At 43.4% G+C, this 23,537-nt stretch overlaps 3 protein-coding genes across 4 annotated transcripts; 1 reads left to right on the plus strand and 2 right to left on the minus strand.

Annotated features, from left to right (window-relative positions):
• Window positions 1–355: 355 nt before the first annotated feature.
• adgrg7 (adhesion G protein-coupled receptor G7) lies at window positions 356–3,722 on the minus strand (the record flags this gene model as incomplete). Its single annotated transcript, XM_022764022.1, has 8 exons — window positions 356–680; window positions 876–1,029; window positions 1,127–1,285; window positions 1,434–1,515; window positions 1,822–2,168; window positions 2,856–2,968; window positions 3,179–3,331; window positions 3,573–3,722. Coding segments are annotated over 8 exons (1,416 nt in total), but the record flags the coding sequence as incomplete, so codon positions are not given.
• Window positions 3,723–4,535: 813 nt separating this feature from the next.
• On the minus strand, window positions 4,536–6,631 carry LOC111235552 (adhesion G-protein coupled receptor G7-like). The gene is made up of 6 exons (XM_022764023.1): window positions 6,563–6,631; window positions 6,152–6,323; window positions 5,954–6,066; window positions 5,621–5,761; window positions 5,405–5,490; window positions 4,536–4,713 (listed from the first exon to the last, which is right to left on the minus strand). Exons 1-6 carry the CDS (start codon window positions 6,629–6,631, stop codon window positions 4,536–4,538), a joined length of 759 nt encoding a protein of 252 aa, XP_022619744.1.
• A 4,460-nt stretch (window positions 6,632–11,091) lies between these two features.
• On the plus strand, window positions 11,092–16,885 carry ftcd (formimidoyltransferase cyclodeaminase). Of its 2 annotated transcripts, none has more exons than XM_022764028.1 (14): window positions 11,092–11,196; window positions 11,702–11,885; window positions 11,963–12,091; window positions 12,656–12,744; window positions 13,016–13,195; window positions 13,609–13,746; window positions 14,817–14,948; window positions 15,044–15,105; window positions 15,375–15,501; window positions 15,594–15,755; window positions 15,870–15,913; window positions 16,061–16,259; window positions 16,477–16,572; window positions 16,669–16,885. In XM_022764028.1, exons 1-14 carry the CDS (start codon window positions 11,143–11,145, stop codon window positions 16,750–16,752), a joined length of 1,680 nt encoding a protein of 559 aa, XP_022619749.1. In that variant the 5' UTR covers window positions 11,092–11,142; the 3' UTR covers window positions 16,753–16,885. The 2 variants fall into 2 exon arrangements, with proteins under 2 accessions (XP_022619749.1, XP_022619750.1); XM_022764029.1 differs by having other exon boundaries at window positions 16,121–16,259.
• The last annotated feature ends 6,652 nt before the right edge of the window (window positions 16,886–23,537 follow it).

Raw genomic sequence — 23,537 nt, forward strand, 5'->3', positions numbered from 1 at the left:
TGTGCGGGACAGTGTCGGGGAGGTTTGGGGGCGCTATCGGGGGACGGTGTCGGGGGCGGTGTGCGGGAGGTGTCGGGAGGTTTGGGCAAGATGTGGGAAGTTCTGGGGAGGTTTTGCGCGGGTCCATGGGGCCAGTTTGCTGGGCGGTTGTGCGGGGAGGCTGTGGGAGTTGGCAAGTGGCTGGGGGGGAGTGTGGGGGAGGTGTGGGGGTGTGGGGGAGGTGTGGAAGGGAATTCATCATGGCTTCATTATTACCAGAGAAAACAACATGACTTCCTTTGATCTGTTAAAAGAAACAAAAGTTTTCATCTTGTCTTCTTTGAGTTTGAACTCACTGGTGATGCATGATGGGGAGTGTGCAGCCATGTTGATCAGGTTTGTGTCTCTGTTGGAGCTGCCAGGAGGATTGATATCCTCCTCTGTTACATGTCTGTGTTCAGATCTTCGTCCTGAACCTCTGGTGATGAAACCTTCGGCGTCTTGCTGCTGGCCGTGCAGTCGTCTCTCAGGTCTCTGTAGGACTCGGACTCGGACTCGGACCTTCCCGTCCACACCCTCTGCAGACTGTACGTGGTCATGTGGAGCATGTCGTTGACCGAGGCGACGTACTGCACAGAGCGGGAGACGGTGGCTCTGAACGACGGCTTTCTGGCTGTGAAGAGGACGAAGATCTGAAGACCCTGAAAACACCAGCAGGAAGATGAAGGTCAGTGTCCATTTATTTATTCTTCCTTTCTGTGTTGGACCGTTTGATCTTTTCATACATGATACAGAAGAAGAATCAGAATCATTGTCTCAGTCCAAGCTCCTCTCAACTGGACAGAACAAACAAAACCTTCAGAGCAATTCTAAAAAGGAGGATGACACAAACACACCTGTGTGGTTGTAAAGAGGCAGAAGATGATGCTGAAGGTGAGGTGTGTTTCTTCTGAGGAGACGAGGACCAGGTATCCCAGAGACCAGGACACACCCAGTATCACAGCCAGAGAGAAACTGGTGAGGAACTTCTTCCCCAGAGACTGACTGGTGCTGCAGGACAGAACAGCTCCGTCAGAGTATGACTGACAAAAGAGTTTTCACCACACCCCTCTGCTCTCAGATGATGGATGTGTTTGTTCTGTGTTACCTGGCGAGGCGGGGGTCTGTCTTGCAGATGGACATGCAGGTGAGGACCAAAAGCACCATGTTGTAGATCAGGATCAGACCCACAGGAAGGATGAACCCCCAGAACATCGGTTTCCGAAAGTCAAAATGTTTGTGCCTGTCCAGTCCTGCGAGCCAGCAGCTGGAGGATGAACAGACACTTCGTCAAACAACAGCGAGCTTTATTCACACCAGAGTTTTCTTCACAGTTTCTTCATTTAAACAAAGTTCAACGACCAGTCATGTGACTGTGTTTTCAAAGGGAGAATAAATTATAAGGATGGACCCACAATTCCTCCTGTCTGTATCCCAGAGGATTGTCCACCCTGTAGGTAGCTCCCAGTGTGATCGCCATGACAACAGCTGGGACTCCTAAGATAATACAAGAAGTTAAATCACTTAAAATGGTTTAATTTGATTTTTTTTAAAAATCATATATTTTAATGTGTCAAAACATCAGTGAGGAATGTTCTTGGGTTAGCTTAAAGCTTCGTGGTAAATCATAACGGTTATTCTCATACAGTCAAGGCCAGAAGTATTTGGACAGTTCCTCATAGAAATACAATACGTAGAAATACAACAATAGATACTCCAGTGCCAACTTCATCAACATGAATATAGAAAGAGCTGTGTGGGAGATATGTTTCTGTTAACTGAACACTTATTAACGTCTCATACCCCATCCCACAGCCACACTGAGCGGAGTCCAGTGTGGGGGGAGACTGCTGTGCATGGTCCTGACCAGCAGCACCAGCTGGGTGGCGTACACACTGTTCCACATGAAGGTGGCCAACAGGAAGAAGTGAAGCAGAGCCACCACTGCTGTGCATGAGCCGCTGTCCGGCTCCACGTGCTCGTCAGAGTCCAGGATGGCGTTCGTTTGAGTCTGCACCTCGCCCACGTCCTGCCGGTGGGAGTTCTGCACACCAGAGAGGAAGGTGATGATGAAGGCCAGCAGGCTGACGTAGATACACAGCAGCGCCATCTTTGAGTTCTTGTTGTTCTGACGAGACTTTTTCTGAAAACTAAAGAGAAGAACTTTCAGGAATAAAGTCACATTTTTCTTCCTCCCACAGTCCAAAGACATGCAAATGGGGACTAGGCTAATTGGATACTTCAAATTGACCATAGGGGTGACTGTGAGAGTGAATGGTTGTCTGTCTCTATGTGTTTGCCCTGCGATGGACTGGCGACCTGTCCAGGGTGTACCCCGCCTCTTGCCCGAAAAAATGCTGGGATAGGCTCCAGCCCCCCGCGACCCTACTAGAGGATAAGCGGAAGAAAATGGATGGATGGATAGTATTTTCAAGAAAAAAGTCGTAATATTTCGAGAAGGACGTCGTAACGTTTTTATATTTTACTAATTAAATTGAGAGTAAAGTTAATTCTCAGTTAGTAAAATATTTGTAGTATTTTGAAAACAACCTATTTTATTCTAAAATGTCATTTTCAAAGTTTAGACTTTTTTCCTTTTTTAGAAAAAACTTTTTCTCACAGGTTTGATACTTTGTCCTAAAATTGAGTTTTTGCTTCAACTTTCTCGATGTTCTCAAAATAAATAAAAAATATGACTTAGTTCTGAAAATATTATAATTATGAGATGAAGAAATATTCAGATCATTTACAGTAATACAAGATAAAAACACCACTTTAATACAAAATGAAGATGCATGAAAGAAACGATTGGTCTCCCTCGAGAACTGGAGTCTTACTTGTCTTTAATGTGGTAAATGATCGTTACCACCAAACCCAGAACAGAGACAGACAGTCCAACCAAGGAAATCCAGTCCAGAGCTTCTGCGTACTCATAGTCCTCCCTGAAAGACTGAAACACAAAGTTTCACTACATCTCCATCATCATGTAATTTCTCTTCTTACATTTGTAACATTTACAGTTGATGATGATTAAATACTGGGAGAGAATTATATGATTCAGGTGGAATCTTCTCTTTAACGTGTGAACTGCTGCTTCAGTCTACGAAGCCGTTTGTCGTATCTGAGTTTGGTTTAATGGAGCTGAGTGTTGTGACGTTACCCAGAGAGCGGCGAAGTTGGTGGTGTGGTTACAGAAACATCGGAGGACTCCGTCCGAGGCGTTTCCTTTGGAGCAGCCGACAGTGCTCCAGTCCTCCTTGCTGTAGTTCCAGAAAGCACAGGCGAAGTTGTACAGAGACGTCCTGTTCAACAGCTGAAACAGCAGCACATTGAACATCTCTAACTTTAGCGATACATGGTGAAGGAAGGAGGAAGAGACTGAATGAACTAGGCTGTGATCATGAGGCTTGTTCATCAGCTGGTGTTTTCTAATGCACAAATCCAACAGATTGAAAACTGATCATTGATCACCATGTAAATAGTTAGTTAGTTTCCTCAGTCAGAAAAGTCTGTTTAACATCCACATTAAATATGAACCTTAACTGTTTTCTCACCGTTGGTCTGAACTGTATCTCCACATGTTGTGGCACCACGCTGCGCTCACGACCTCCGACCGTGGCCGACAGCACCCTGACGGTGGCGTGACGACTCCTATAGATCCTGGACCTGAAGAACCGGTCGTTCTGGTAGAGGACGAAACCCAGAGAGACGTTTGACGGCTCCTGACGTCTGCTGACGGCTTCTACAGACACAAGAGGACCTTTAGTCTTATTTTCAGAATGAGCAGCACAGTAAAATAACCTCGGTGTGCTGCTGTAGTTAACCTGGGCCTGACAGCAGTAACATTATGTCTGCGAGTTTATTAAAGTTCTCTAGTGCAGGAGCCAACCTGCTGCGAATCGTACGTAGATCAGGGCGTCGGCTACGAATCCGTTGTCCACCCCCACCGCTGACGTGTTGGTGTTCAGCTGAATCCGGTTGGCAACAAAACTGCCAGACGTTCCTGAAACCATGGAGACGTCAGATCAGTTAGTGATGATGTCATCATCAGAGATCCACAGACTCAACGTCGAGGACACAACAGCAGATGGAGCTCACTCCCTGTGATGTCACTTATGCATCGTGTCATATCTGACTTCCTGTAAATACCAGGTTTGACTTGTAAATCATGTTCAAGTCCAAAGTACAAATTTGAATTTTCATTATGCCAAACTCACAACATGGGTCACATGCACTGATACTGTTCTGAGGAATTTAACAGAGGCAATAAAAGTCCAAACAAAGTAGAATATTAAAGATATAAAGTCATAAAAGTACAAAAGAGAAAGTAGTCCAGATGATCATATAACACCACAGCTGACTGAGGCTGTGAGAGTGGGAAACTGGGTCGAACGACCTGGACTTCATGACCGCCGTGAGCTTTAATTATCAGACTGTGGTCAGGTTCCAGCGTCCTCTAATCCTCCATCATAACCATCAGTCGTCATACGTGTGGTTAGTTACGAGCTGACCAGAGGTCATGGTCGGCTTGGTCCGGACCACTGACCCGTGAGAGAGGTGAATTGAACGCCCTGATTGTCGGACGCAGGGACCTGTGCTGACTGCACCACCAGGTTTGGTTGAACCACCTGAGACTGAGAGTTGTTGAGGTTGGTGCTGAGGTTCACAGAGAGCTGGTCCAGGGTCCGCGTCAGGCTGAAACACACAAACATACAGAACACACCAGGCTCATCATTGTCCTGTCTGCTCAGAGGTCAGGTCCAGCTTCAGGCTCTATGTTCTTCAGTGGTCGAGCCTCTGTGTTTAACCACAAATTGTTTGAGCCGCAGCTGTGAAACGTCTAAGATCAAATATCAACTGTGAGAATCTTAAAATGTGAAACTCTATAATCATGAAATGCTCAGTTTAGTCTTGTTGACTTATTTTTGATCTGAATCAGAAACCCTCCTCCTCCAGTTTTCTATTTGTAAACTACGTCCACGTCAACAACCAAGTCTTAATCACAGCAGGAAATGATTCGTAAAAGCACTGATATATCTCACTTTGTGCTTCAGAATAAAAACTGTGAAAACCAAATATGGATACAAGACATGAGCCACAGTCCGTCGTTTCTTTGGGTTAAAACCAACATTAAACACATTTTAGCTCAAATCTAAAGTCTGACGTGTTTCCAACACATTAGGAAGCTAAAAAGACACTGATGATAAAATCCATCACCTGCAGTTAAAATGTTTATCTGAAGAAATGGTCTGTAAAGTTCCACTGAAACACTGATGGATATTGGATTGATATATTTATGTGTCCGTATTATAATGGTATAATATTAAATTGATAAAATATAGATATTTAAACATGAGATGTGGACAAACTGGTCGTCTGTGTTTACCCCAGAGTGGCGTTGTTTTCCTCGGTGTCTGGAGTGCTGGCGTTGAGCAGCTGACTGACTGTAGCTACTGCTGCCACCCTGACGCTCTGCGATACAAACACCAACACACTGTTACAGCAGAATATTTCTTCATGGTCAAACACACCGTAGGTTTCTACAGTCCAGAGTCTGTCATAAACCATCATTCAGTTCGTTGTTTACAGCCTCAGCTCTTACCTCTGTGGCGTTAGGAGACAGCAGCAGCGTGTTGACGATATGAGCTGCGGTCGTAATGTTGTCGGCCGTCAGCTCTCCAGGTCTGGACGTCAGAATTTGTGTGCTGGACGCCAGTGTCTCTAAATCAGCCACGTTGGTGAGCTGAGAGGAAACACATGATCATGCATTTATTACCTGAATCTGACACACTTGACTTTACCTACGTATTGGGCCGGATGAACATCTGCCTTTCTACAGGATGACCGACACTCAAAGAGTCTCAGCTCTGTATATATTATATATTATTATATAATATTCCATATCACTGTTAAACACACTCGCAGCGTCTCTTACATTTAGTTGTATGTTGCTGAGCGTCTGATCACACTGGAGCAGCTGCAGCGGACGGTCCAAACCAAGTGATCCGGTCTTGTTGGAACATCTGGTGGAAGCCTTTGGTTTACCAGCTGCATGGACAAAACAAAGTCCAGTGTATCAGACTGACAGGTGGATGGATCTCCATGGATTCATCTGTAGATGGATGAAACCTACCACCACTCGTTCCTGTGGGACAGACTTCGTCAGAATAAGCGAACCAGCCGATGGGTGTATCTTTGAATGTGAAATTATCCACAAGTCCACCTTTGCAGAAGTTTTCTAAGAGGATGAGATGAATAAGAGTTGAGATGAGTTTGGCTTGTTGGTCAGTTTGTATCACTCTGGACTAATGTGTGTTTTGCAGCCGAAGAGTCTAAATTCATGGCCGTGTCAGCAGCTTCTAGAAGCTGTACTGTCCATGGAGCTACAGAACAGCAGGGTTTTAGCTTTCTGCCGATTGGACCAGAGAGTGGAGCTCAACGTGCAGAAGTGACAAACACGATCAATCACAATCAACCATCAGGATGTTCAATCATTAAAAAGGTCTGAGTTTGGTTCATGCTGCTGTGGCTACACCGAGCTCACCTTCTGAGCACGTCTCTCCGCTCCACTGGTCCGGACAGGTGCACACATTGTTCTGAGCCACCCCGCCATTATTACACACCAGAGGGGGTGGGGTGGGGGAGGCGGTGGAAGTAGTAGTTGGAGTAGTTGTTGTTGGAGTAACAGTAGTAGGAGTAGTAGTAGTAGTAGTAGTAGGAGGAGTAGTAGGAGTAGTAGTAGTAGTAGTAGTAGGAGGAGGAGTAGGAGGAGTAGTAGGAGTAGTAGTAGTAGTAGTAGTAGTAGTAGTAGGAGGAGGAGTAGGAGGAGTAGTAGTAGTAGGAGTAGTGGTAGGAGTAGTAGTAGTAGTAGTAGGAGTAGGAGGAGTAGTGGTAGGAGTAGTAGTAGTAGTAGTAGTATTAGTATTAGTAGGAGGAGGAGTAGTAGTATTAGTAGGAGGAGGAGTAGTAGTAGTAGTAGTAAGAGGAGTAGGAGGAGTAGTAGTAGGAGGAGGAGTAGTAGTGGTAGGAGTAGTAGTATTAGTAGTATTAGTAGGAGGAGTAGTGGTAGGAGTAGTAGTAGTAGTAGTAGTATTAGTAGGAGGATTAGTAGTACTTTCTGATTCAGTGGGTTGGGTAGTACTTTCTGATTCAGTGGGTTGGGTAGTACTTTCAGTGGGTTGGGTAGTACTTTCTGATTCAGTGGGTTGGGTAGTACTTTCAGTGGGTTGGGTAGTACTTTCTGATTCAGTGGGTTGGGTAGTACTTTCAGTGGGTTGGGTAGTACTTTCTGATTCAGTGGGTTGGGTAGTACTTTCTGATTCAGTGGGTTGGGTAGTACTTTCAGGAGCAAAGGTTAGAACAGTGGTACCTCCTGGGATAGTGGTTAGAGTAGTACTTTCTGAAACTGTGGTTAGAGAAGTACTTTCTTGGAAAGTGGTTAGAATAGTATTTCCTGGAGTTAGAGAAGTACTTTCTTGGAAAGTGGTTAGAATAGTATTTCCTGGAGTTAGAGAAGTACTTTCTTGGACGGTGGTTAGAATAGTATTTCCTGGAGTTAGAGAAGTATTTTCTTGGACGGTGGTTAGAATAGTATTTCCTGGAGTTAGAGAAGTATTTTCTTGGACGGTGGTTAGAATAGTATTTCCTGGAGTTAGAGAAGTATTTTCTTGGACGGTGGTTAGAATAGTATTTCCTGGAGTTAGAGAAGTATTTTCTTGGACGGTGGTTAGAATAGTATTTCCTGGAGTTAGAGAAGTATTTTCTTGGACGGTGGTTGCAGTAACAGGAACAGGAGCAGTAGTAGCTGCAGTAGCTGCAGTAGCTGCAGGAGCTGACGTCGTCGTCGTCGTAGAGGCCAGAGGAACAGCTGTGAGCAGACGCATAATTATTACAATAATTAGCTTGACGATGGCATAGTGACAAGGCTAACATGCTAACATGCTGGTGTTCAGCAGGTACAACATTCATCATGTACTGGACTAACTAAAATGTTGACATGGCGCCAGAGGAAAAGTCAGGAGGTCATCAGTTATTACAGTTCATCCTGAGGCGAGCATGAACGTCTGAAACACGTCATCACAGTCCATCCAACAGATGTTGACGTGTTTCAGTCCGGACCAGTGTGGTGGACCACAGTTCATGCTTTTAACTTCTGATGGAAACTGATTTAGATCAACAGAGTGGGTTCCACGTCACAATCAGACCAGCTTTATAAAGCATTTATACATAGTTTAAAGTTGGGTTATTAATTCAGCTGTTAATACTTTATAATAAATAAACACTATTTGGCAAGATGAAGTTACTGCTTACTACTCATTAATGTGACTAATGTGTTACTACCATTTAAAGCTGGTAACAGGAGAACATTAGTTACTCATTAAATAAATGATTAATAAATGGTTGTAAAAATGAAGATGATGGCGGGAGAATCACAGAGATGTGAACAGTGGGACAAAGAATGTCGAGGTAAACAACACTGCCAAGGCCTCAGAGGATGAATCTGGTCATGTGATAGGATCATGTGGTCTGCCATCATTTGATCTGCCAGATGAAACTTTCTGATGCTGATGGTGGTTCATTAGTAACTGAACAAACGAGATGAAGCAGCAGCTACAGATGCTGATGATGGAGAAAACAAAGAGAGATGTGGCTGAACAGTTCAGATACATGTCAGCTCACTATTTGGCAGGAAACATCTTATAACAAGCTATTGAATAAACTAGTTATAAACCATCATATTTCAAAGGAGAGTCTGATTGTAAAGTGGTACCCTGAATATTCTCTTTTAGACTCGCATCAAGCTTCAGTAAATCATCATATCAAATTTAAAATCATCTAAATCTCATAATTAAACTCAGATTAACTAAAACAACTAATGACACTAATGAATCCCAGATGAGTGAATTAGGACAAAGAAATCAGAGACGAGCCTCCTGACAAACTGTGTTCACACACATTATTTCATCATATTTGATTGTGTGCACGTGTTAGTAGAAGGAAGATTTCAGAAGAATACAGAAATGTGTCGGAGTCAGTGTTTTCAAGCTAAAGGAGTAATTGTGATGCAGTATTGTAGGTCACCACCTCAGATATCATCCTGTTGCAGCCATAAACAAACCAAACAAACCTTCCTGTGTGAGTGAAGTGAAAGTCAACTTTTCTTACCCAAAGTGAAAACGAGCAAAACCCAAACGTCCATCATGATGAGCAGCAGCAGATCAGAGACGTGGAGTGGACGTGCGTCCATATGTTGTTCTGGGCGAGTGTTTGAGCTGCAGTGGAGGAAGTGTCATAAAGAGCTGCATCATCAAATCATAAAACTTCTTTATTAACTGTTTGGCTCAACACTGCAAGAAACAACGTGACTCTCCACTTAAATCAATTTTTTATTTTACTGCATTTTTTCATCTGTGAATGGGGTTAGGATTAGTTTGGGGTTAGGGTTAGTTTAATTAATCTGGTCCAGTTAAGAGTCACTGATGAGGCTTTTTGAACAACATGCATGTGCATGAAAGGTGATATATTAATAAATATAGATTGATTGACAGAGTGGAGGCGACACTAGAGAGAAAAACAACCACAAATCATTGGCTGGATCCGGAATGTGATGATAACAGCTGTAAATCAGCAGCTTCTGTGAATGTTTGTCCGATTTGAAAAATATTATCAATCACTAAAAGGGAAACGGTCTCAGCCGCTGACGGTAAAACCATCACATGTTCTGTGCAGAGGTGAAACAACATGAACCTCGTTAAAATCCTCTGCTGCTCAATTATTCAACATTTCTCTTTCATCCAAAATTCAGTTTCAGTTTTATTTTTACCCAGAGTTCAAATTAAAAGGGAAAATTCAGAGAGAAAAGGGAAGATAAATACTATTCTTCTTCTTCTTCTTCTTCTTATTATTATTATTATCATCATAAAGCTAAATGGAAAATGCTCATGTGAAATGAAAGGAACATTAAACAAGGTTTAAGTCTCAGCTGTGATATTTGGTGGTGTGGCGCCACCTAGGCTCCAGCAGTGGAAACACATGCAGCTGATGAAGGAGACGCTGCTCAGTTTTCATATTGATTAAAGCAAATAAACAGCTGACTGAAGGATCAGTGTATCTCTACAGATTCATGTAGAAAATCTATATATTTACATTTTAAATTCTGCTGCTTCGTCTTATGAAGGACAAAAAATAAATAAATCAATAAATACTGAAATACATACATAGATAAATGCAAAACAAAAACATATTTCAGTATTTTTACATTTCAATCAATAAATGTAGAAATACAGAAATGGTATTTTTATATCCAAAATGTTTTTATTTTGTATTTATTTATGTATTTAGTTACAAATTTCAGCTTTTATTCATTTATTTATTCATACTTCACGTCGTCTGTGGAAACGTCTCCCTCCGACTTTAAGCTCCAACTCTTTGATCAACACTGAGACTCTGACCTTTGACCTCTGACCTCCTACACCAAACAAAGGCAGATCAATACATTAATGTCACAAATAAACACGAGTGACACCGAGCATCATGGGTAAAGAGCTGGACATGGACTGAGTCTTCTTCTTTAGAATAAAGCTCAGGATTAATGTCTAATCAATAATCAATAATCAAACCACAGCAAAATGAGCTCAGTGTCTCAGGATGATTGATCGAAGAGGATTTAAATGACCTCTCACCTGGATGTTGGCTTCAGTCGGAGCTTCTCTCCAGCGCCACCATCAGGCCGTGAGGCGGCTCTGCACCATGACACACTGCAGCTGAAACAAACGTGTATTGATCAGTGATCAGCTCGATCATGTGTCCACAGTTGTCAACAGTTAATCAAGATTAATCAATAATGAAAACAGTTCCTATCAATCAGCTCCACAGGACAGACTGTGATGAGCTGAGCAGCCTGTAGGGGGCAGCAGCAGGTTTAGACCTAGTGTTTGTTCAGAGGAGTGTGTGGCAATCATTGATGCAGAGCTGTTAATGATTCAAGCCTGTCAGACGTGTGTGTGTGTGTGTGTGTGTGTGTGTGTGTGTGTGTGTGTGTGTGTTTGGAGGGTTGGAGTTGGACCTGCAGACTCTGCAGCCAGTCGTTCAGTCAGTCGTTCAGCCAGTCGTTCAGCAGACACCATGGCTCAGCTGGTGGAGTGTGTCCCAAACTTCTCCGAGGGTCGAGACAAAGAGGTCGTGTCTTCATCTTTAACCTGACGCAGCTTCTCTTCTTTCATTCATTCATTCATTCATCTTTATATTCAGTGTAAATGATGTTTAGTGTCATGCATGTGATGGAGATGTGTTGATGTTCAGTTTTATCTTCATCAGCTTCATCAGAAGAAGCTCAAGTCAGAGGACTGAGAGCTCTGGTCTGATCTGATGAAGAAGACTGTGATATGGTTTAAAAGCTCTGGAAGGAAGTGGACCCTGCTGTTAGTTAGTCAGACAGTCTGGACCTGGTTGTACTACTGTCAGTGGAAAATAAACTGACCTTTGACCTTTGACCTGTTTGTTTTGTCAGAGGAGAGAAGCTGCTCAACAGGATTGTACAATAATTAAACACAAACATGAGTCTGTAGTTAGAGTTTCACACTGCTCACTGTCAGCTGTGTGTGTGTGTGTGGGGGGGGGACATGAGCAGAGACATCAGTAGCATCGTCTGGATCAGCTGGTCAAACTGTTTCCTGTGTGTCAGGTGATCGACGCCATCTCCACCGCCATCTCCGGCACCTCAGGCTGCAGCCTGCTGGACGTCGACCCCGGGGCCTCCACCAACCGCACTGTCTACACCTTCGTGGGCTCTCCTGAGGCTGTGGTGGAGGGAGCGCTGAATGCCGCCCGCCAGGCCTTCAGCCTCATCGACATGAGCAAACACTCAGGTCTGTGGGTCCTACAGCTACATGGGGGGGGGTTATTATACAGAAGGAAATGTCTGACGTGTGTGTTACCTGGCCAGGTGAGCACCCTCGGACTGGAGCACTGGACGTCTGTCCTTTCATCCCCGTCCAGAACGTCACCATGGATGACTGCGTCCACTGCGCCAACATGTTTGGACAGAAACTGTCAGAGATGCTGCACGTCCCCGGTGAGATAGCACAGATGAATTATGGGAGATTAACCCAGACTTAAAGCAGAGGTCAAGAGAGCTCCAGTAATGACAATAATCAGACATCTGTTATCATTGATCAATCAAATAATGAAGAAATAAATCAAATTAAATAAATGCAGTTTATTTGAAAATAAATAGAATATTTATATATATTTATTCATTTATTTTAATGTCAGTTTTACAGTTTTACACACGAATGTCCGAATGTTAGAAAGTAAAGAGTGAATAAATAAATGGCTTTAAAACAAATATTACAAAATTAAAATATAGAATAATAACAGTAATACACACTGTAATTAAAAATGTATAAAATTACAATAAAGATAATAGTACAGAGGAAGGTTTGAAAGATCACGACTAAAATATTGAGTTAAAGAAATGTCAGGTGGATGAATCACCTGAACCTTCATCTCCCGTGAGGCTCTCAGTGATAATAAAGAATATTAATTCAGTCACAGAAAAGTTTTGTGTGAGCGTGTTAAAGTAAATGATCACATGGAGAAATGAAAGATGTAGAATCTCTCATCTCTTCCTCCTCAGTTTATCTTTACGGAGAAGCAGCTCGAAGAGAGACGAGGAGGAGTCTTCCCTCTGTGAGGGCCGGAGAGTATGAGGCTCTACCTGAGAAGGTGAGTCTCCCACAGCCAATCACACTGCTACTTCATTTGTTCAGCAGTCTGTTTCCAAACGCAACACAGTCTTCAGAAAATCCCCCCTGAGCAGATCATCACAGGCTGATGTTCAGCAGCTGGTTTCAAAATAAAAGTCTGATTTCAAAGAAGAAGTAGAATTCTCAAACATTCAAAACTCTATCTAGAAAAGAACCAGGTAAAAACACCTGGAACCTGTTTCAGTTTCCAACAGAAGCAGCTCAGCAGTTTTTATTTTTCCCTCCTCCAGCTGAAACGTGAGGAGTGGGCCCCTGACTTCGGCCCCGCAGTCTTCGTACCATCCTGGGGCGCCACGGTCACTGGCGCACGGAAGTTCCTCATCGCCTACAACGTGAACCTGATCGCCACCAAAGAGCAGGCTCACCGCATCGCCCTGGACATCAGGGAGCAGGGCCGAGGGAAAGACCAGGTGCATGCTGGGAGTGGGAGTCCCTCAGCAGGCGATTGTCTTGTTTAATTATTCTCACTCGTTAACATCTCTACACATCTCGCTCTGACCTCATCACTGTTTATCTACTAACCTTTTATCCTTGAAGCTGATTGGCTCTGACTCAGTGAGGCTGTGGCGCCCTCTGCTGTCCAACCTGCTCACTGCCTCCAGACTAACAAAGAAAATCTGGTATGTCTCAGGTTCCAGGTTAATTACAGGCTCAGTGTTTGTTCCTGGATCAGGGCTCGTCTCACACCAACAGTCAGATCATTAATCAGCCTCATTGTTTGACTCTGATGTTACTGACAGACGAACAACATGATGACAGACGTGTCTCAGGTTGATTACCAGTTGTTGGACAGATGTTAACCCAGTGTTTCTGTGTGGACCAGCCCGGGCTGCTGAAGAAGGTGCAGGGAATGGGCTGGTACCTGGACGAAGCCAACCTGGCTCAGGTGTCCACCAACATCCTGGACTACGAGCTGACCCCCCTCCACACTGTGTACCAGGAGATCTGCAGGGACGCTGAGGTCAGAGGTCGACACAGCTTCACTTTAACATTAACATGAATCTGTAACGTAGGCTCCACAGATCTGATGTGAAACTAAAGTTAATATTTATATATGTATATGTATATGCAGTGTAATATAAATGCACTTTAATATTACGTCCCCTTCCAGTTCTAAGGTTCTGCGTTCTGAGCGGTTTTGAGATATTGAGCTTCAAAGTTTTTGCATTTGAAACAGTGAATCTGAAGTGCAACAGGAATCTCTATTGCACATGAAGAGGACAGACTCTCTGAATGTTCTACACAGACAATATCGAAATCTGTCAGGTTTGTAAATGTGGCCTTTTTAGGAACAGGTCAAATGCAGATAGAACCTTGTAATCCTGAGAACTCTCTGAATTATAAGGTTCTATGTTGCAGAACATGAACAGAAGCAATATATATATATATATATATTTTATAATATTATAAACAAATATAGGAAGCATTAGTTTAAGTTCCCTTTATGTTAGACAGCAGGTCAGTATAAAGGCAGGTTTAGGATTTGTTTCTCTGCTGCAACAAAATCTGTTTTTTTGGGAAAAAAGAAAAAGAAAATGAATGAATGAATGAAATGAGTGTTTATGTGCATTTAAAACTTTGACTTTTTCATTAGTTGGCTCCTCAGCACTAACACAGCTGAAAAAAGATGAACCTCGTGTCATTTTCTCATCTCCGCTCAGTCTTCTGTCTTCTCTGTGACACAGAGGCAGAAGCTGATTGGTCGTCTTGTATGCATTCTAAGTGCTGATTGGCTCGGAAGAAGAATCTTAGGAAAGATAGAATCTTTTTATCCAAAAATGCCTAAACTTAAAGAAAAGACCTACATATACGAAAAGACCTACATATACGTCAAGTCAGATAGAAACCTTTTAACTCCAAGGGGACGATTAGGAGGAAAGAATGAATCATGAGTCGAAACATAAAAATATCAATATCAATAAGAGAGGATGATTTTCACCTCTCACTGATCGTCACTGAGCCTGCAGCGCCCTCTGCTGACAGAGTCACTGACAGTGGTGCTGCAGTGTGTTACAGTTGTTGTGTGTGCAGGACCTGAACCTCCCGGTGGTGGGCTCTCAGATCGTGGGTCTGATCCCTCTGAAGGCTCTGCTGGATGCTGCAGACTTCTACATCAGCAGAGAGCGACTCTTCGTTGTGGAGGAGGAGCACAGAGTCCGGCTGGTCAGCGACACCAGTGTCTTTATGAAACACAGTAAAGTGTCAGAGACGTTTTCAGACCTCAGGATCTGAAGCTGTGTTTGTCTCTGTGTCGACAGGTCATCAGCAAACTGGGCCTCGACTCTCTCGGCCCGTTCGAGCCAAAGGAGAGAATCATAGAGTGAGTTCTTCTTCTTATTGATACCTCACATTAATAATGTGTGTGCTCAGTACAAAGGGAAAGCTCTTGTCTGAGCTACTTACAGTGAGGAGCATCACTGAAGCTTCAGGCTGCAGAGCCAGACATCTCTCTGAAGGCAGCATCAGTCACTGAGAGATGCAGGTGGTCATGGGTAGTTGGTGGAGGTGACATGTGACCGTCTGTCATGGTTTCACTGTGAAGACCTGAGCTCTGGATAAAAGCTGCTGCTGTTGGCTGCACCTGTGCAGGTACATGGTGAGGTCACAGGAGGACAGCCAGCTGGTGTCTCTGTCTCTGCAGCAGTTTATTCGGAATGTCGGAGCTCGGACGGCAGCTCCTGGAGGAGGATCCGTTTCTGCTGCCATCGCTGCTCTGGTACCAGTTTTTACACCGTGTTCATACGACAGAGTGATACCTCTCCACATCTGAACGTCTCTGTGAGCGTGTTTTGTGTGTGGATCCTGTAGGGGGCAGCGCTGGGGGCCATGGTGGGTCAGATGACATACGGGAAGAGGCAGTTTGAGAAGGTGGACGGTGTGATGAGGAGGCTGATTCCTCCGTTCCATCAGGCCATGAACGAGCTGCTGCACATGGTGGACGCTGACTCGACCGCCTTCAACAGCTACATGGTGAGGAGGACGCTCCGAGACAGGAGGACACAAAGTCTGGACCAGATGAGGGTCTCTGTGCCACGGGCAGATGATTGACATGTTAAACTGTTTGTCTTTGTCTGTTTGTTGCAGGCGGCGCTGAAGATGCCAAAGACGACGACAGAAGAGATTCAGAGGTCATGTCTCACTCCTCCTGGTTTTCTCTGGTTAAATGCTCCAAATGCATTCATGTGTAGGGTGATGTGTACACATTCCAGATGTGTGTGTGTGTGTGTGTGTGTGTGTTGCTCCAGATGTGTACTGATGTTTGTGTGCTGTTACAGATGTGTGTGCTGTTCCAGATGTGTATGTGCTGTTACAGATGTCCTCTGTTCTGCTGTCAGGAGAGAGGCTGCGATGCAGGGGGGGCTGCAGAGAGCCGTGGGCGTCCCGCTGGCTCTGGCGGAGAGGGTCAGTGTCCTCTGGCCGCCTCTTAAAGAAATGGTCGTCTACGGAAATGTCGCCTGCAAGTCTGATGCTCAGGTGAGACACAAACACTGGTTTCTACCTGCTCAGGTGAGACTCTTCAGCTTAGTCACTGCTGCTGGAGATGAACTAACAACAGTTAATTAGTTTCTGTCATGTTATGTTAAAAGCTGCTGTAGCAATAAGTTTCTTATTATTATCAGAGATTATTAAGGTGCATTAAATAAACGAGTTTCCTCATTAACACCTATGATGTTTTGTCTGGTGTTTCCAGGTCGCAGCTAAAGCTTTGGAGACAGCTGTTTTTGGAGCGTACTACAACGTGATGATCAACCTCAAAGACATCACAGACGATGCCTTCAGAGCGGCTGTGAGTGTGCTCATGTGCTCTTTCCAAGTCACTTATCTGTAAATCAAGTCTCACCATTAATCGTCTGGGTGGTTGTGATGCCATTTTGTGCTGCAGACTCAGAAAAGAGTGTCGGCCTTGCTGCAGGAGGCGAAGGACAGCACTGCCGCCGTCCTCGAAGCTGCTGAGAAAAGAACCTGAGAGGACAGAGCGGCTGCTCCCGCAAAGATCCTCCCCTGAAAAACCCCACAAAGGTTACTGTTATGAGCGCTGGTTCACATGTGAGTTACTACATGTTGTAAATCCTGTCTGGAATAAAAGCCTGAAATGCTGTAAGAAATGTCTTCATGTGTCTGTCCCAGGGTGTTAAAAAGTGTCTTTGATCATTTTGAGGTTGTGTGTTTGAGGCCCGAGTCAATTTTGAAGGAAAAATAAATAAATTGTGTTAAATGCTACAAGAAACAGAAGGCTAGCTTCTCTGAACAAACCAATGACTAAACACATTTTAATGGCAAAGGAAGAAATGGAGCTCATGTGTAACTAAAGAGCTCATGTGTTGGAGGTTTACTTGGAACTAGTTTTGGGGATATATGTTCAATCCATATGAAGCTCAGTGAATTTTAAAGACCAAGACCCCAAACCTCAGGGTGTTTGAGATCTGCTCTTCAGGTCTGAGGTCAGGAGTTAAAGCCTTTGAGGCCCAACACCAAGAGAAACACTCAAAGGATTTAAGAAATGGAGTGTGTCAGGGAAACGGCTTGGCAGCTTTAAGATTGTGAGATTGATCCTCATTAGGTGCAATGAATCCAGATCTGACATTTGTAGAAAAGACTGAAGAACTGTAAGAAATTATGGGTTTGTGTCACTGAGTGGTTCAATGAGCAAGAGAACCAGAGAATACTAATGTCCAGAGGAAGCAGTTAGAGCTCCAAGGAACAAGGCTGAAGTACCAATGATCAACTTATTCAGGAAATATGAAGACAACTCTGAAGTTTTGAGGTCTTGGTCTTCAATGATCACAAGCTGCAGTGAAGTTTGAAGTCCAAGTGACTCAAAAGCCCTAAGCTCAGGCTGTTAAAAGACTGTTCTGAGGTCAAACCTGATGAGCTTAAATGAAAATTTGAAGACTGGTTTGCAAAAGAAAGAGTGAAAAGCTTAAAAAAAAGACAGATCAAGCATCTAATAGCTCAGGTTTTTAGAAGGTTGACCTGTTAGTCAAAGGTCGAGAGTTCATTTCTTACTAAGACGCAATTATGTTTTGAAACCTGGTTTGCAAATGAAAGACTGAAAAGCTTCAAGAACGAAAGATCAAGCTTCTTGTCAAACAGCTTCAGCTCAGGTTGTTAGGAAACTGACTGGTTGATCAAAGGGCATGAGTTCAACTCTTATGAAACTCAGAGAGTTTTAAAGTCCAACACCCAATGCAAAGAGTCAAAGGCTCTAAGAAACAACAGTCAACTGTCAAACTAACAGCTCAGGCTGTTGGGTGACTGTTCTGAATGTCTGAGAATGTGAGTTCAAACCTGATGAGACTCAATGTTTTGAAGACTGGTTTGCAAAACAAAGAATGAAAACCTTCAAGAAAGCAAAATCAAACAGCTAACCAAACAGCTCAAGCTGTTAGGAAACTGACTCGTGGTTGAAGGTCATGAGTTCAATTCCTACTAGACTTGATTAAATTTTGAAGACTGGTTTGCAAAAGAAAGAGTGAAATCCTTAAAGAAAGAACAATGCAATGACTCATTGAACAGCTCAGGTTGTTAGAAGACTGGTTGGAAGGTCTCAGATCAGATCCATGTTGGACAGACTGACAGTCCACTGGTCTGAAAGTGCAGCATGGAGATTATTGTGAACACAACAGATGGGACAGTAGTTGTTGTACATGTACAGACCATAAATATGGAGTCCAGCTGTGTTTGATGCTGCTGGGCAGACTGAGCACTGGGAACCTCTGAGCTCTCCTGGTCCACTCTGTGGAGGAATCATGAAGAATGAGCTCACATTATGTCTGTCCACACAGAGACAGACACAAGCTAAAGGTCCATGAAGTCATGTTTGGATGTGACAGCAAATCAGACAACTCCCTGTAGCGGTAAAGGTTTACTAGTCCTGCCGATCCCACTGAGAATCAACAGCTCAGTCTGCAGCTGTTTGTAGCTTTCAGCTCAGTGTTTGCTTTAGTCCCAACAGCTCTCACCAACCCTCCACTGTTTTACCTCCACCTTCCAGTGAGGACGTTCACAACAGACACAAACACTTTGATTTCAGACCAGGTCCAACAACACGTCGTACAAACTAGTTCTTTTCTACAATAACCTGAGTCTCACTGTCAGTTACAGCTTACATCTGATCAGCTGATGGACGTCGCCCTTTAAACACAATGAAAACATCCTTCAACTCGTCGCTCTTTAAAGACAGACAGCTGGGTTCAGGAGAGTCTGGTCTCTGCTGCTGGATCCTGAAACAAAAACAGAACTGATAAATGTTCATGTTGAATAAAAACTGGAGAAAAATATCTTCAATCTTTAAATAAACACAACAACTGACTTCTAGTGAGAAACGTCTTTCTGACTGTTTTAAATTCTGACCTTCCATCAACAGATTGGCTGAAATGAACAGGAAGATCCATCAACCAGTCACCTTTCATGGACACACAGCTGGATCCAGGTCCAGATCCAGATCCAGGTCCAGGTCCAGGTCCAGGTCCAGGTCCAGGTCCAGGTCCAGGTCCAGGTCCAGGTCCAGCAGAGTGTGGTGTGTCTCTAACACACACAGAGCTTTGAGTGTGAATAATGATGGAGCAGTGATGTGAGTCATGGACAGTTAGAGATCCTCATCTCACCTCTGAGCTCTGGTCTGGCTCTCATGTTCCCCACACAGAGTGGTTTTAGAGGGAGGGGCTCCCTCCTCTCTGTCCTCACACTGATCCATGCTGCTGAGTTCACATCCACATCAGCTCACACACACTTTCTACCTTCATGTGGAGAGAAACACACATCATTCATCTGCACATCAACTCAAATGTACATCATTTCTCCAGCTGCTCCTCCACTGATTGGCTCTTCTTCTCTGTTTCATATCAGTGTGAGGCAGAGGAAGCTGCCATCAGCTGCTGTACTTCTACCATCCGTCCACTAGATGGCGTCATGAAGCTGCAGTGACGTGAAGAGCAGCCCAGCAAACACACGGGATCATGGACGATCATTAACATCTACTGACTCACTGAGTTTATCTGACAGTCTATGTCTAATGCAGTACAAGTATAAAGTACTAGAACATGGAAACACTCCAGAGAAGTGCAAGTACCTCAGAACTGCACTAGAGTACATGTGCTCAGTTACTCTGAAGAATCTGATCCTGATTATTGATCCAGCAATGAGAAATTAGTAATAAATAAAGTCTCAGTAAAGCTCTGACAACAACATGACATGTTCAGTATTGATCAGTGATAGGGATTAATAGTCAGTATTGATCAGTGATAGGGAGTCACAGTAAGTATTGATCAGTGATAGGGAATAATAGTCAATATTGATCAGGCTAATATTCATGTAAAACATAAGTAAGAAGCCACACTACTTCCTGTTGGAGAACCAGGAGCCTCTGACTCATGTGATGTGGTGTTAACTGTCTTTCTGAACATCAAACAGCGCCTTAAAAACCCTGTCAGCCCCTCACCCCGCCACACTGAGTCCACATCAGTCCTGTAGTGTAAATCTAATGACAGACCACTCACCCACAGAGAAAGTCAGAGCTGTTAAGCGGCTGTCCGGTCGAGCTCAGGCCGCATTAAGAGGCTCAGACAGCGGGGTAACAGCCACTCCTCTCTGGCCTCTCCACAGGCTGATTGTTTCTCTGTTTCTACTCTTATTCCACCGCTTCTTCTGAAAACATACAACATGGCGGACATGGTTAATGTCTGTCCAGACTTTCCAGTTACAGCTCTGACTCAGTTACAGTAAAATTATAATAACATGTAGTGGGTTGGAAATGCCACATGTTAAGTTTTTCATGTAAACAGACACCCCCTAGTTTTTTGTTAATTATTTGAACTAATCTAACTCTGTTATACAGTTTTGACATGAGGTCAATACTCAAAGACATCAGTAGACGGCGCTCTAATGCCACTGTGGAAATCTAAGGGAGATTACACGTATGTGCTCTGCTCATGCGCAGCTCAATATTAAATGAGCATCAGCTGGGGCAAGACGCTAACTTTGGCTCTCTCCCTTATTAATCCACAGGTATGTTAAACTTTTCTATGATTAGCTTTGGTTAATATCTAGTGTAAATGCATTACAGATCGTTCTGTGAAGTTGTGACATGGTTTTGAGATGTATTTGGGATGTATTTTTGTTACTGTGTGTCTTGGCGGGCGCCGCCATTGAGAACATTAACTTCCGTGAATTTCGGTTTTCTACTGTTTTGTCAGCGCAAGCTACCGACATTTGTATGTGGTAATATACACAAATATGTAATTGTATACTGTTGTGTTGTATTAAATATTAAATGAGCATCGGCTGGAGCAAGACGCTAACTTTGGCTCTCTCCCTTATTAATCCACAGAATGTTCTTATTGGCTACACGGTGCACCCTTGCCTGTGTAACCTTTGCTGCCGGTCCAGATTTCCCCTAGGTCTGGCACCGGTAACAAACACAACAACAACAACAACATCAACATGAAGGTCAGATAATTGAGGTAATGACAGGTGTTAACGAGTAAACCATTACCATCTGTTCACATTACCTTCAGAGGAGAAAATAATATGCGTCACAATAGTAGGTGAAAGTAAAATACAGAACAGAAACTTATCGACAGAAAAGTTAAAAACATGTTCGGTTATAGTTTGACTTTTTTTAGAGACACAAATCTTTAGAAACAACCAAACTCCTGGAGGTTTAGTGAGAAGTCGGTGTTTGCTGGAGAGAAACCAGGTCACTTTCACTGTGTTGTAGTTGCTATGGTGACAGAGTGCAGTGGAGATGAGTTAGCATTTTAGCACTTGCTGCCTGTCCCTAATTCAATGGGTTTTAGGGGCTATTTGTAATTTTTGCTATCTCTATATAGCTAACGTAAGAAGGTGTTTACTTACCAGTCTAGAAAAAACGTTGTGAGTTCACCATCAAATATCATTACTTTACTCACTAACAGCTGTCTCCAGAGGTGGAAACTAACAACAATGTTTACTAGTGTCTGTCACGTCTTTTCTTCTACTGAAGTTAGCATGCTAACCAGCTAGCCCCGACCGGTCTCCGTTTCCGACGGACTCACTGTAGCCTGTAGTCTGCCAGGAAGACAAAGCTGCACAGCGGAGGTATTATAACCTCTTGTCTTGTAAATGCAACAATGGCCGAAGTTCTTGTCATCAACAATCACCATCACCTGCTTCCGCCATGAAACCAAGTTTGGCGGCAGAGAAATCTCAGCTTTACTTAGCTAACTTACCCTTGGGTGAGTTTTTGGTTCGATAACGGAAATAAATTCTGTGGTTTAAGTTATAATCTGTAATTTTTCCACACTAAAATGTCTAAAAATGACTTGAGCTATGTGATATATGTATATTTCGACTAGTGTACTTACGTTATCCCAGATGTTTCCAGCCTCAACTCAGAGAAATCTGTGATTTTAACATTGATGTATTATTAGCATTGTTGTATTATTAACTGGATGCCCGGATTTAAAAATGGTGCCAATTCACTTCCATACTAATACCCGCCTGGCTCATAGGCATCATGGATTTGAATTATGGTAATAACCGAGACAGTTAAGAAAGTTACAGTCTATTAGTTATATTGTTATAGAGGATCTGTGGTAACGGTTCGTTTCATTTGGTCGCCTGTAGATGACTTCCTACCCCCTACGTGCATGGGTGGGCTTTGTAGTTGTCTTCCAGAAACGTAAAATTTACTTTTATCTAGTTTTAAACCACATACATATTCTATACCTTGATGGTTTTCAACTGTATATTTTAACCAGATGAAGGAATTTTTTCTGAATCTGAAGTTATCAGAGAAAATAGTCAGGCAAATGTTAGACAGCCCAGCTCCCAGACGCGGGCGCGTCAGGGGTCCTGTCCTGTGTCTGCTGGAGAGTCTGAATCATTGTTATTTAAAATAGAAACAGCTTTATTCGTCTCGGTTTTAATCCCTGATCTGTTTGTTATGGGGAGGAGGACACCTCTGTGGATAATTCAGCTGTTGGTAAAACATCCTGAGCGTCTGGTTCATAAATTATTAAAGAATCAAAGGTAAGCTATCTCAGTTTCCAGCTACTCTAAGACATCATGTGTCCCCCCGAAGAGCGTCGGTGAATCACTGATTTTTCTAAGTTAACTTTTGTGGCATTTTTGCCTTTTTTCAGATATCTACAGTGAGAGAGACACGAAAGTCGGGGAGAGAGAGGGGGGAGGACGTGGGCCATGGGTCGGACTGGAGCTTGGCCGCTGCAGGTAGTTCAGGTATGTAATTCAGCTGCTGCTAAAAACCTGCTGAATATCTGGTTCGTAAGTTATTTAAGAAAGAAAATCTCAGCTCCAACTCCTCCCTGACGTCTCTGTCCTCCGTACAGCGTCAGTCAAACAATGACTTTTAATGTGACACGGCTTTATTCAGTGTTTTTAACGGTTAGAATCATTGGGTCTGTTTGATTTCCTGAACCACTGACACTGAAGTAATCCAAACAGGGAGAAGACAACAACTCCCATGATCCAACGCTACTTCATGATGTCACCCAATGTCGCCTTTTGTTATTGTTTTGATTGAGAGACCCCTAGAGACAGGAGTTACAGACTGTGAGTTGAACACAAGCTCAAGACTTTTTTACGTTTAATTCTCTGACATAAAACACATCAGCAAAAACTCCAGTCCTGATTTCTTGAAGCTTCTATGTCTCGGTTGCTAACATGCGTTCAAATGAAACTACAGAGGTTGTCGGGACGTTAGATGTTATCATGTTGAATATGAAAACGGATCTATTCACCAGTCAACCT

The sequence above is a fragment of the Seriola dumerili genome, unplaced genomic scaffold (assembly GCF_002260705.1).
Source record: "Seriola dumerili isolate Sdu_G_001 unplaced genomic scaffold, Sdu_1.0 BDQW01000513.1, whole genome shotgun sequence".
Taxonomy (NCBI): domain Eukaryota; kingdom Metazoa; phylum Chordata; class Actinopteri; order Carangiformes; family Carangidae; genus Seriola; species Seriola dumerili.

Excerpts from the sequence above, each read along its gene's own strand:
- LOC111235552 (XM_022764023.1), bottom strand. The coding sequence starts at position 6,631 with ATGGCGGGGTGGCTCAGAACAATGTGTGCACCTGTCCGGACCAGTGGA. Across the intron at positions 5,491-5,620 it reads TGTCTCCTAACGCCACAGAG|AGCGTCAGGGTGGCAGCAGT; the intron begins GTAAGAGCTGAG and ends TTTGTATCGCAG. Across the intron at positions 4,714-5,404 it reads GAAAACAACGCCACTCTGGG|CCTGACGCGGACCCTGGACC; the intron begins GTAAACACAGAC and ends TGTGTGTTTCAG.
- ftcd (XM_022764028.1), top strand. The coding sequence starts at position 11,143 with ATGGCTCAGCTGGTGGAGTGTGTCCCAAACTTCTCCGAGGGTCGAGAC. Across the intron at positions 11,197-11,701 it reads CCGAGGGTCGAGACAAAGAG|GTGATCGACGCCATCTCCAC; the intron begins GTCGTGTCTTCA and ends CCTGTGTGTCAG. Across the intron at positions 13,747-14,816 it reads AGATCTGCAGGGACGCTGAG|GACCTGAACCTCCCGGTGGT; the intron begins GTCAGAGGTCGA and ends TTGTGTGTGCAG.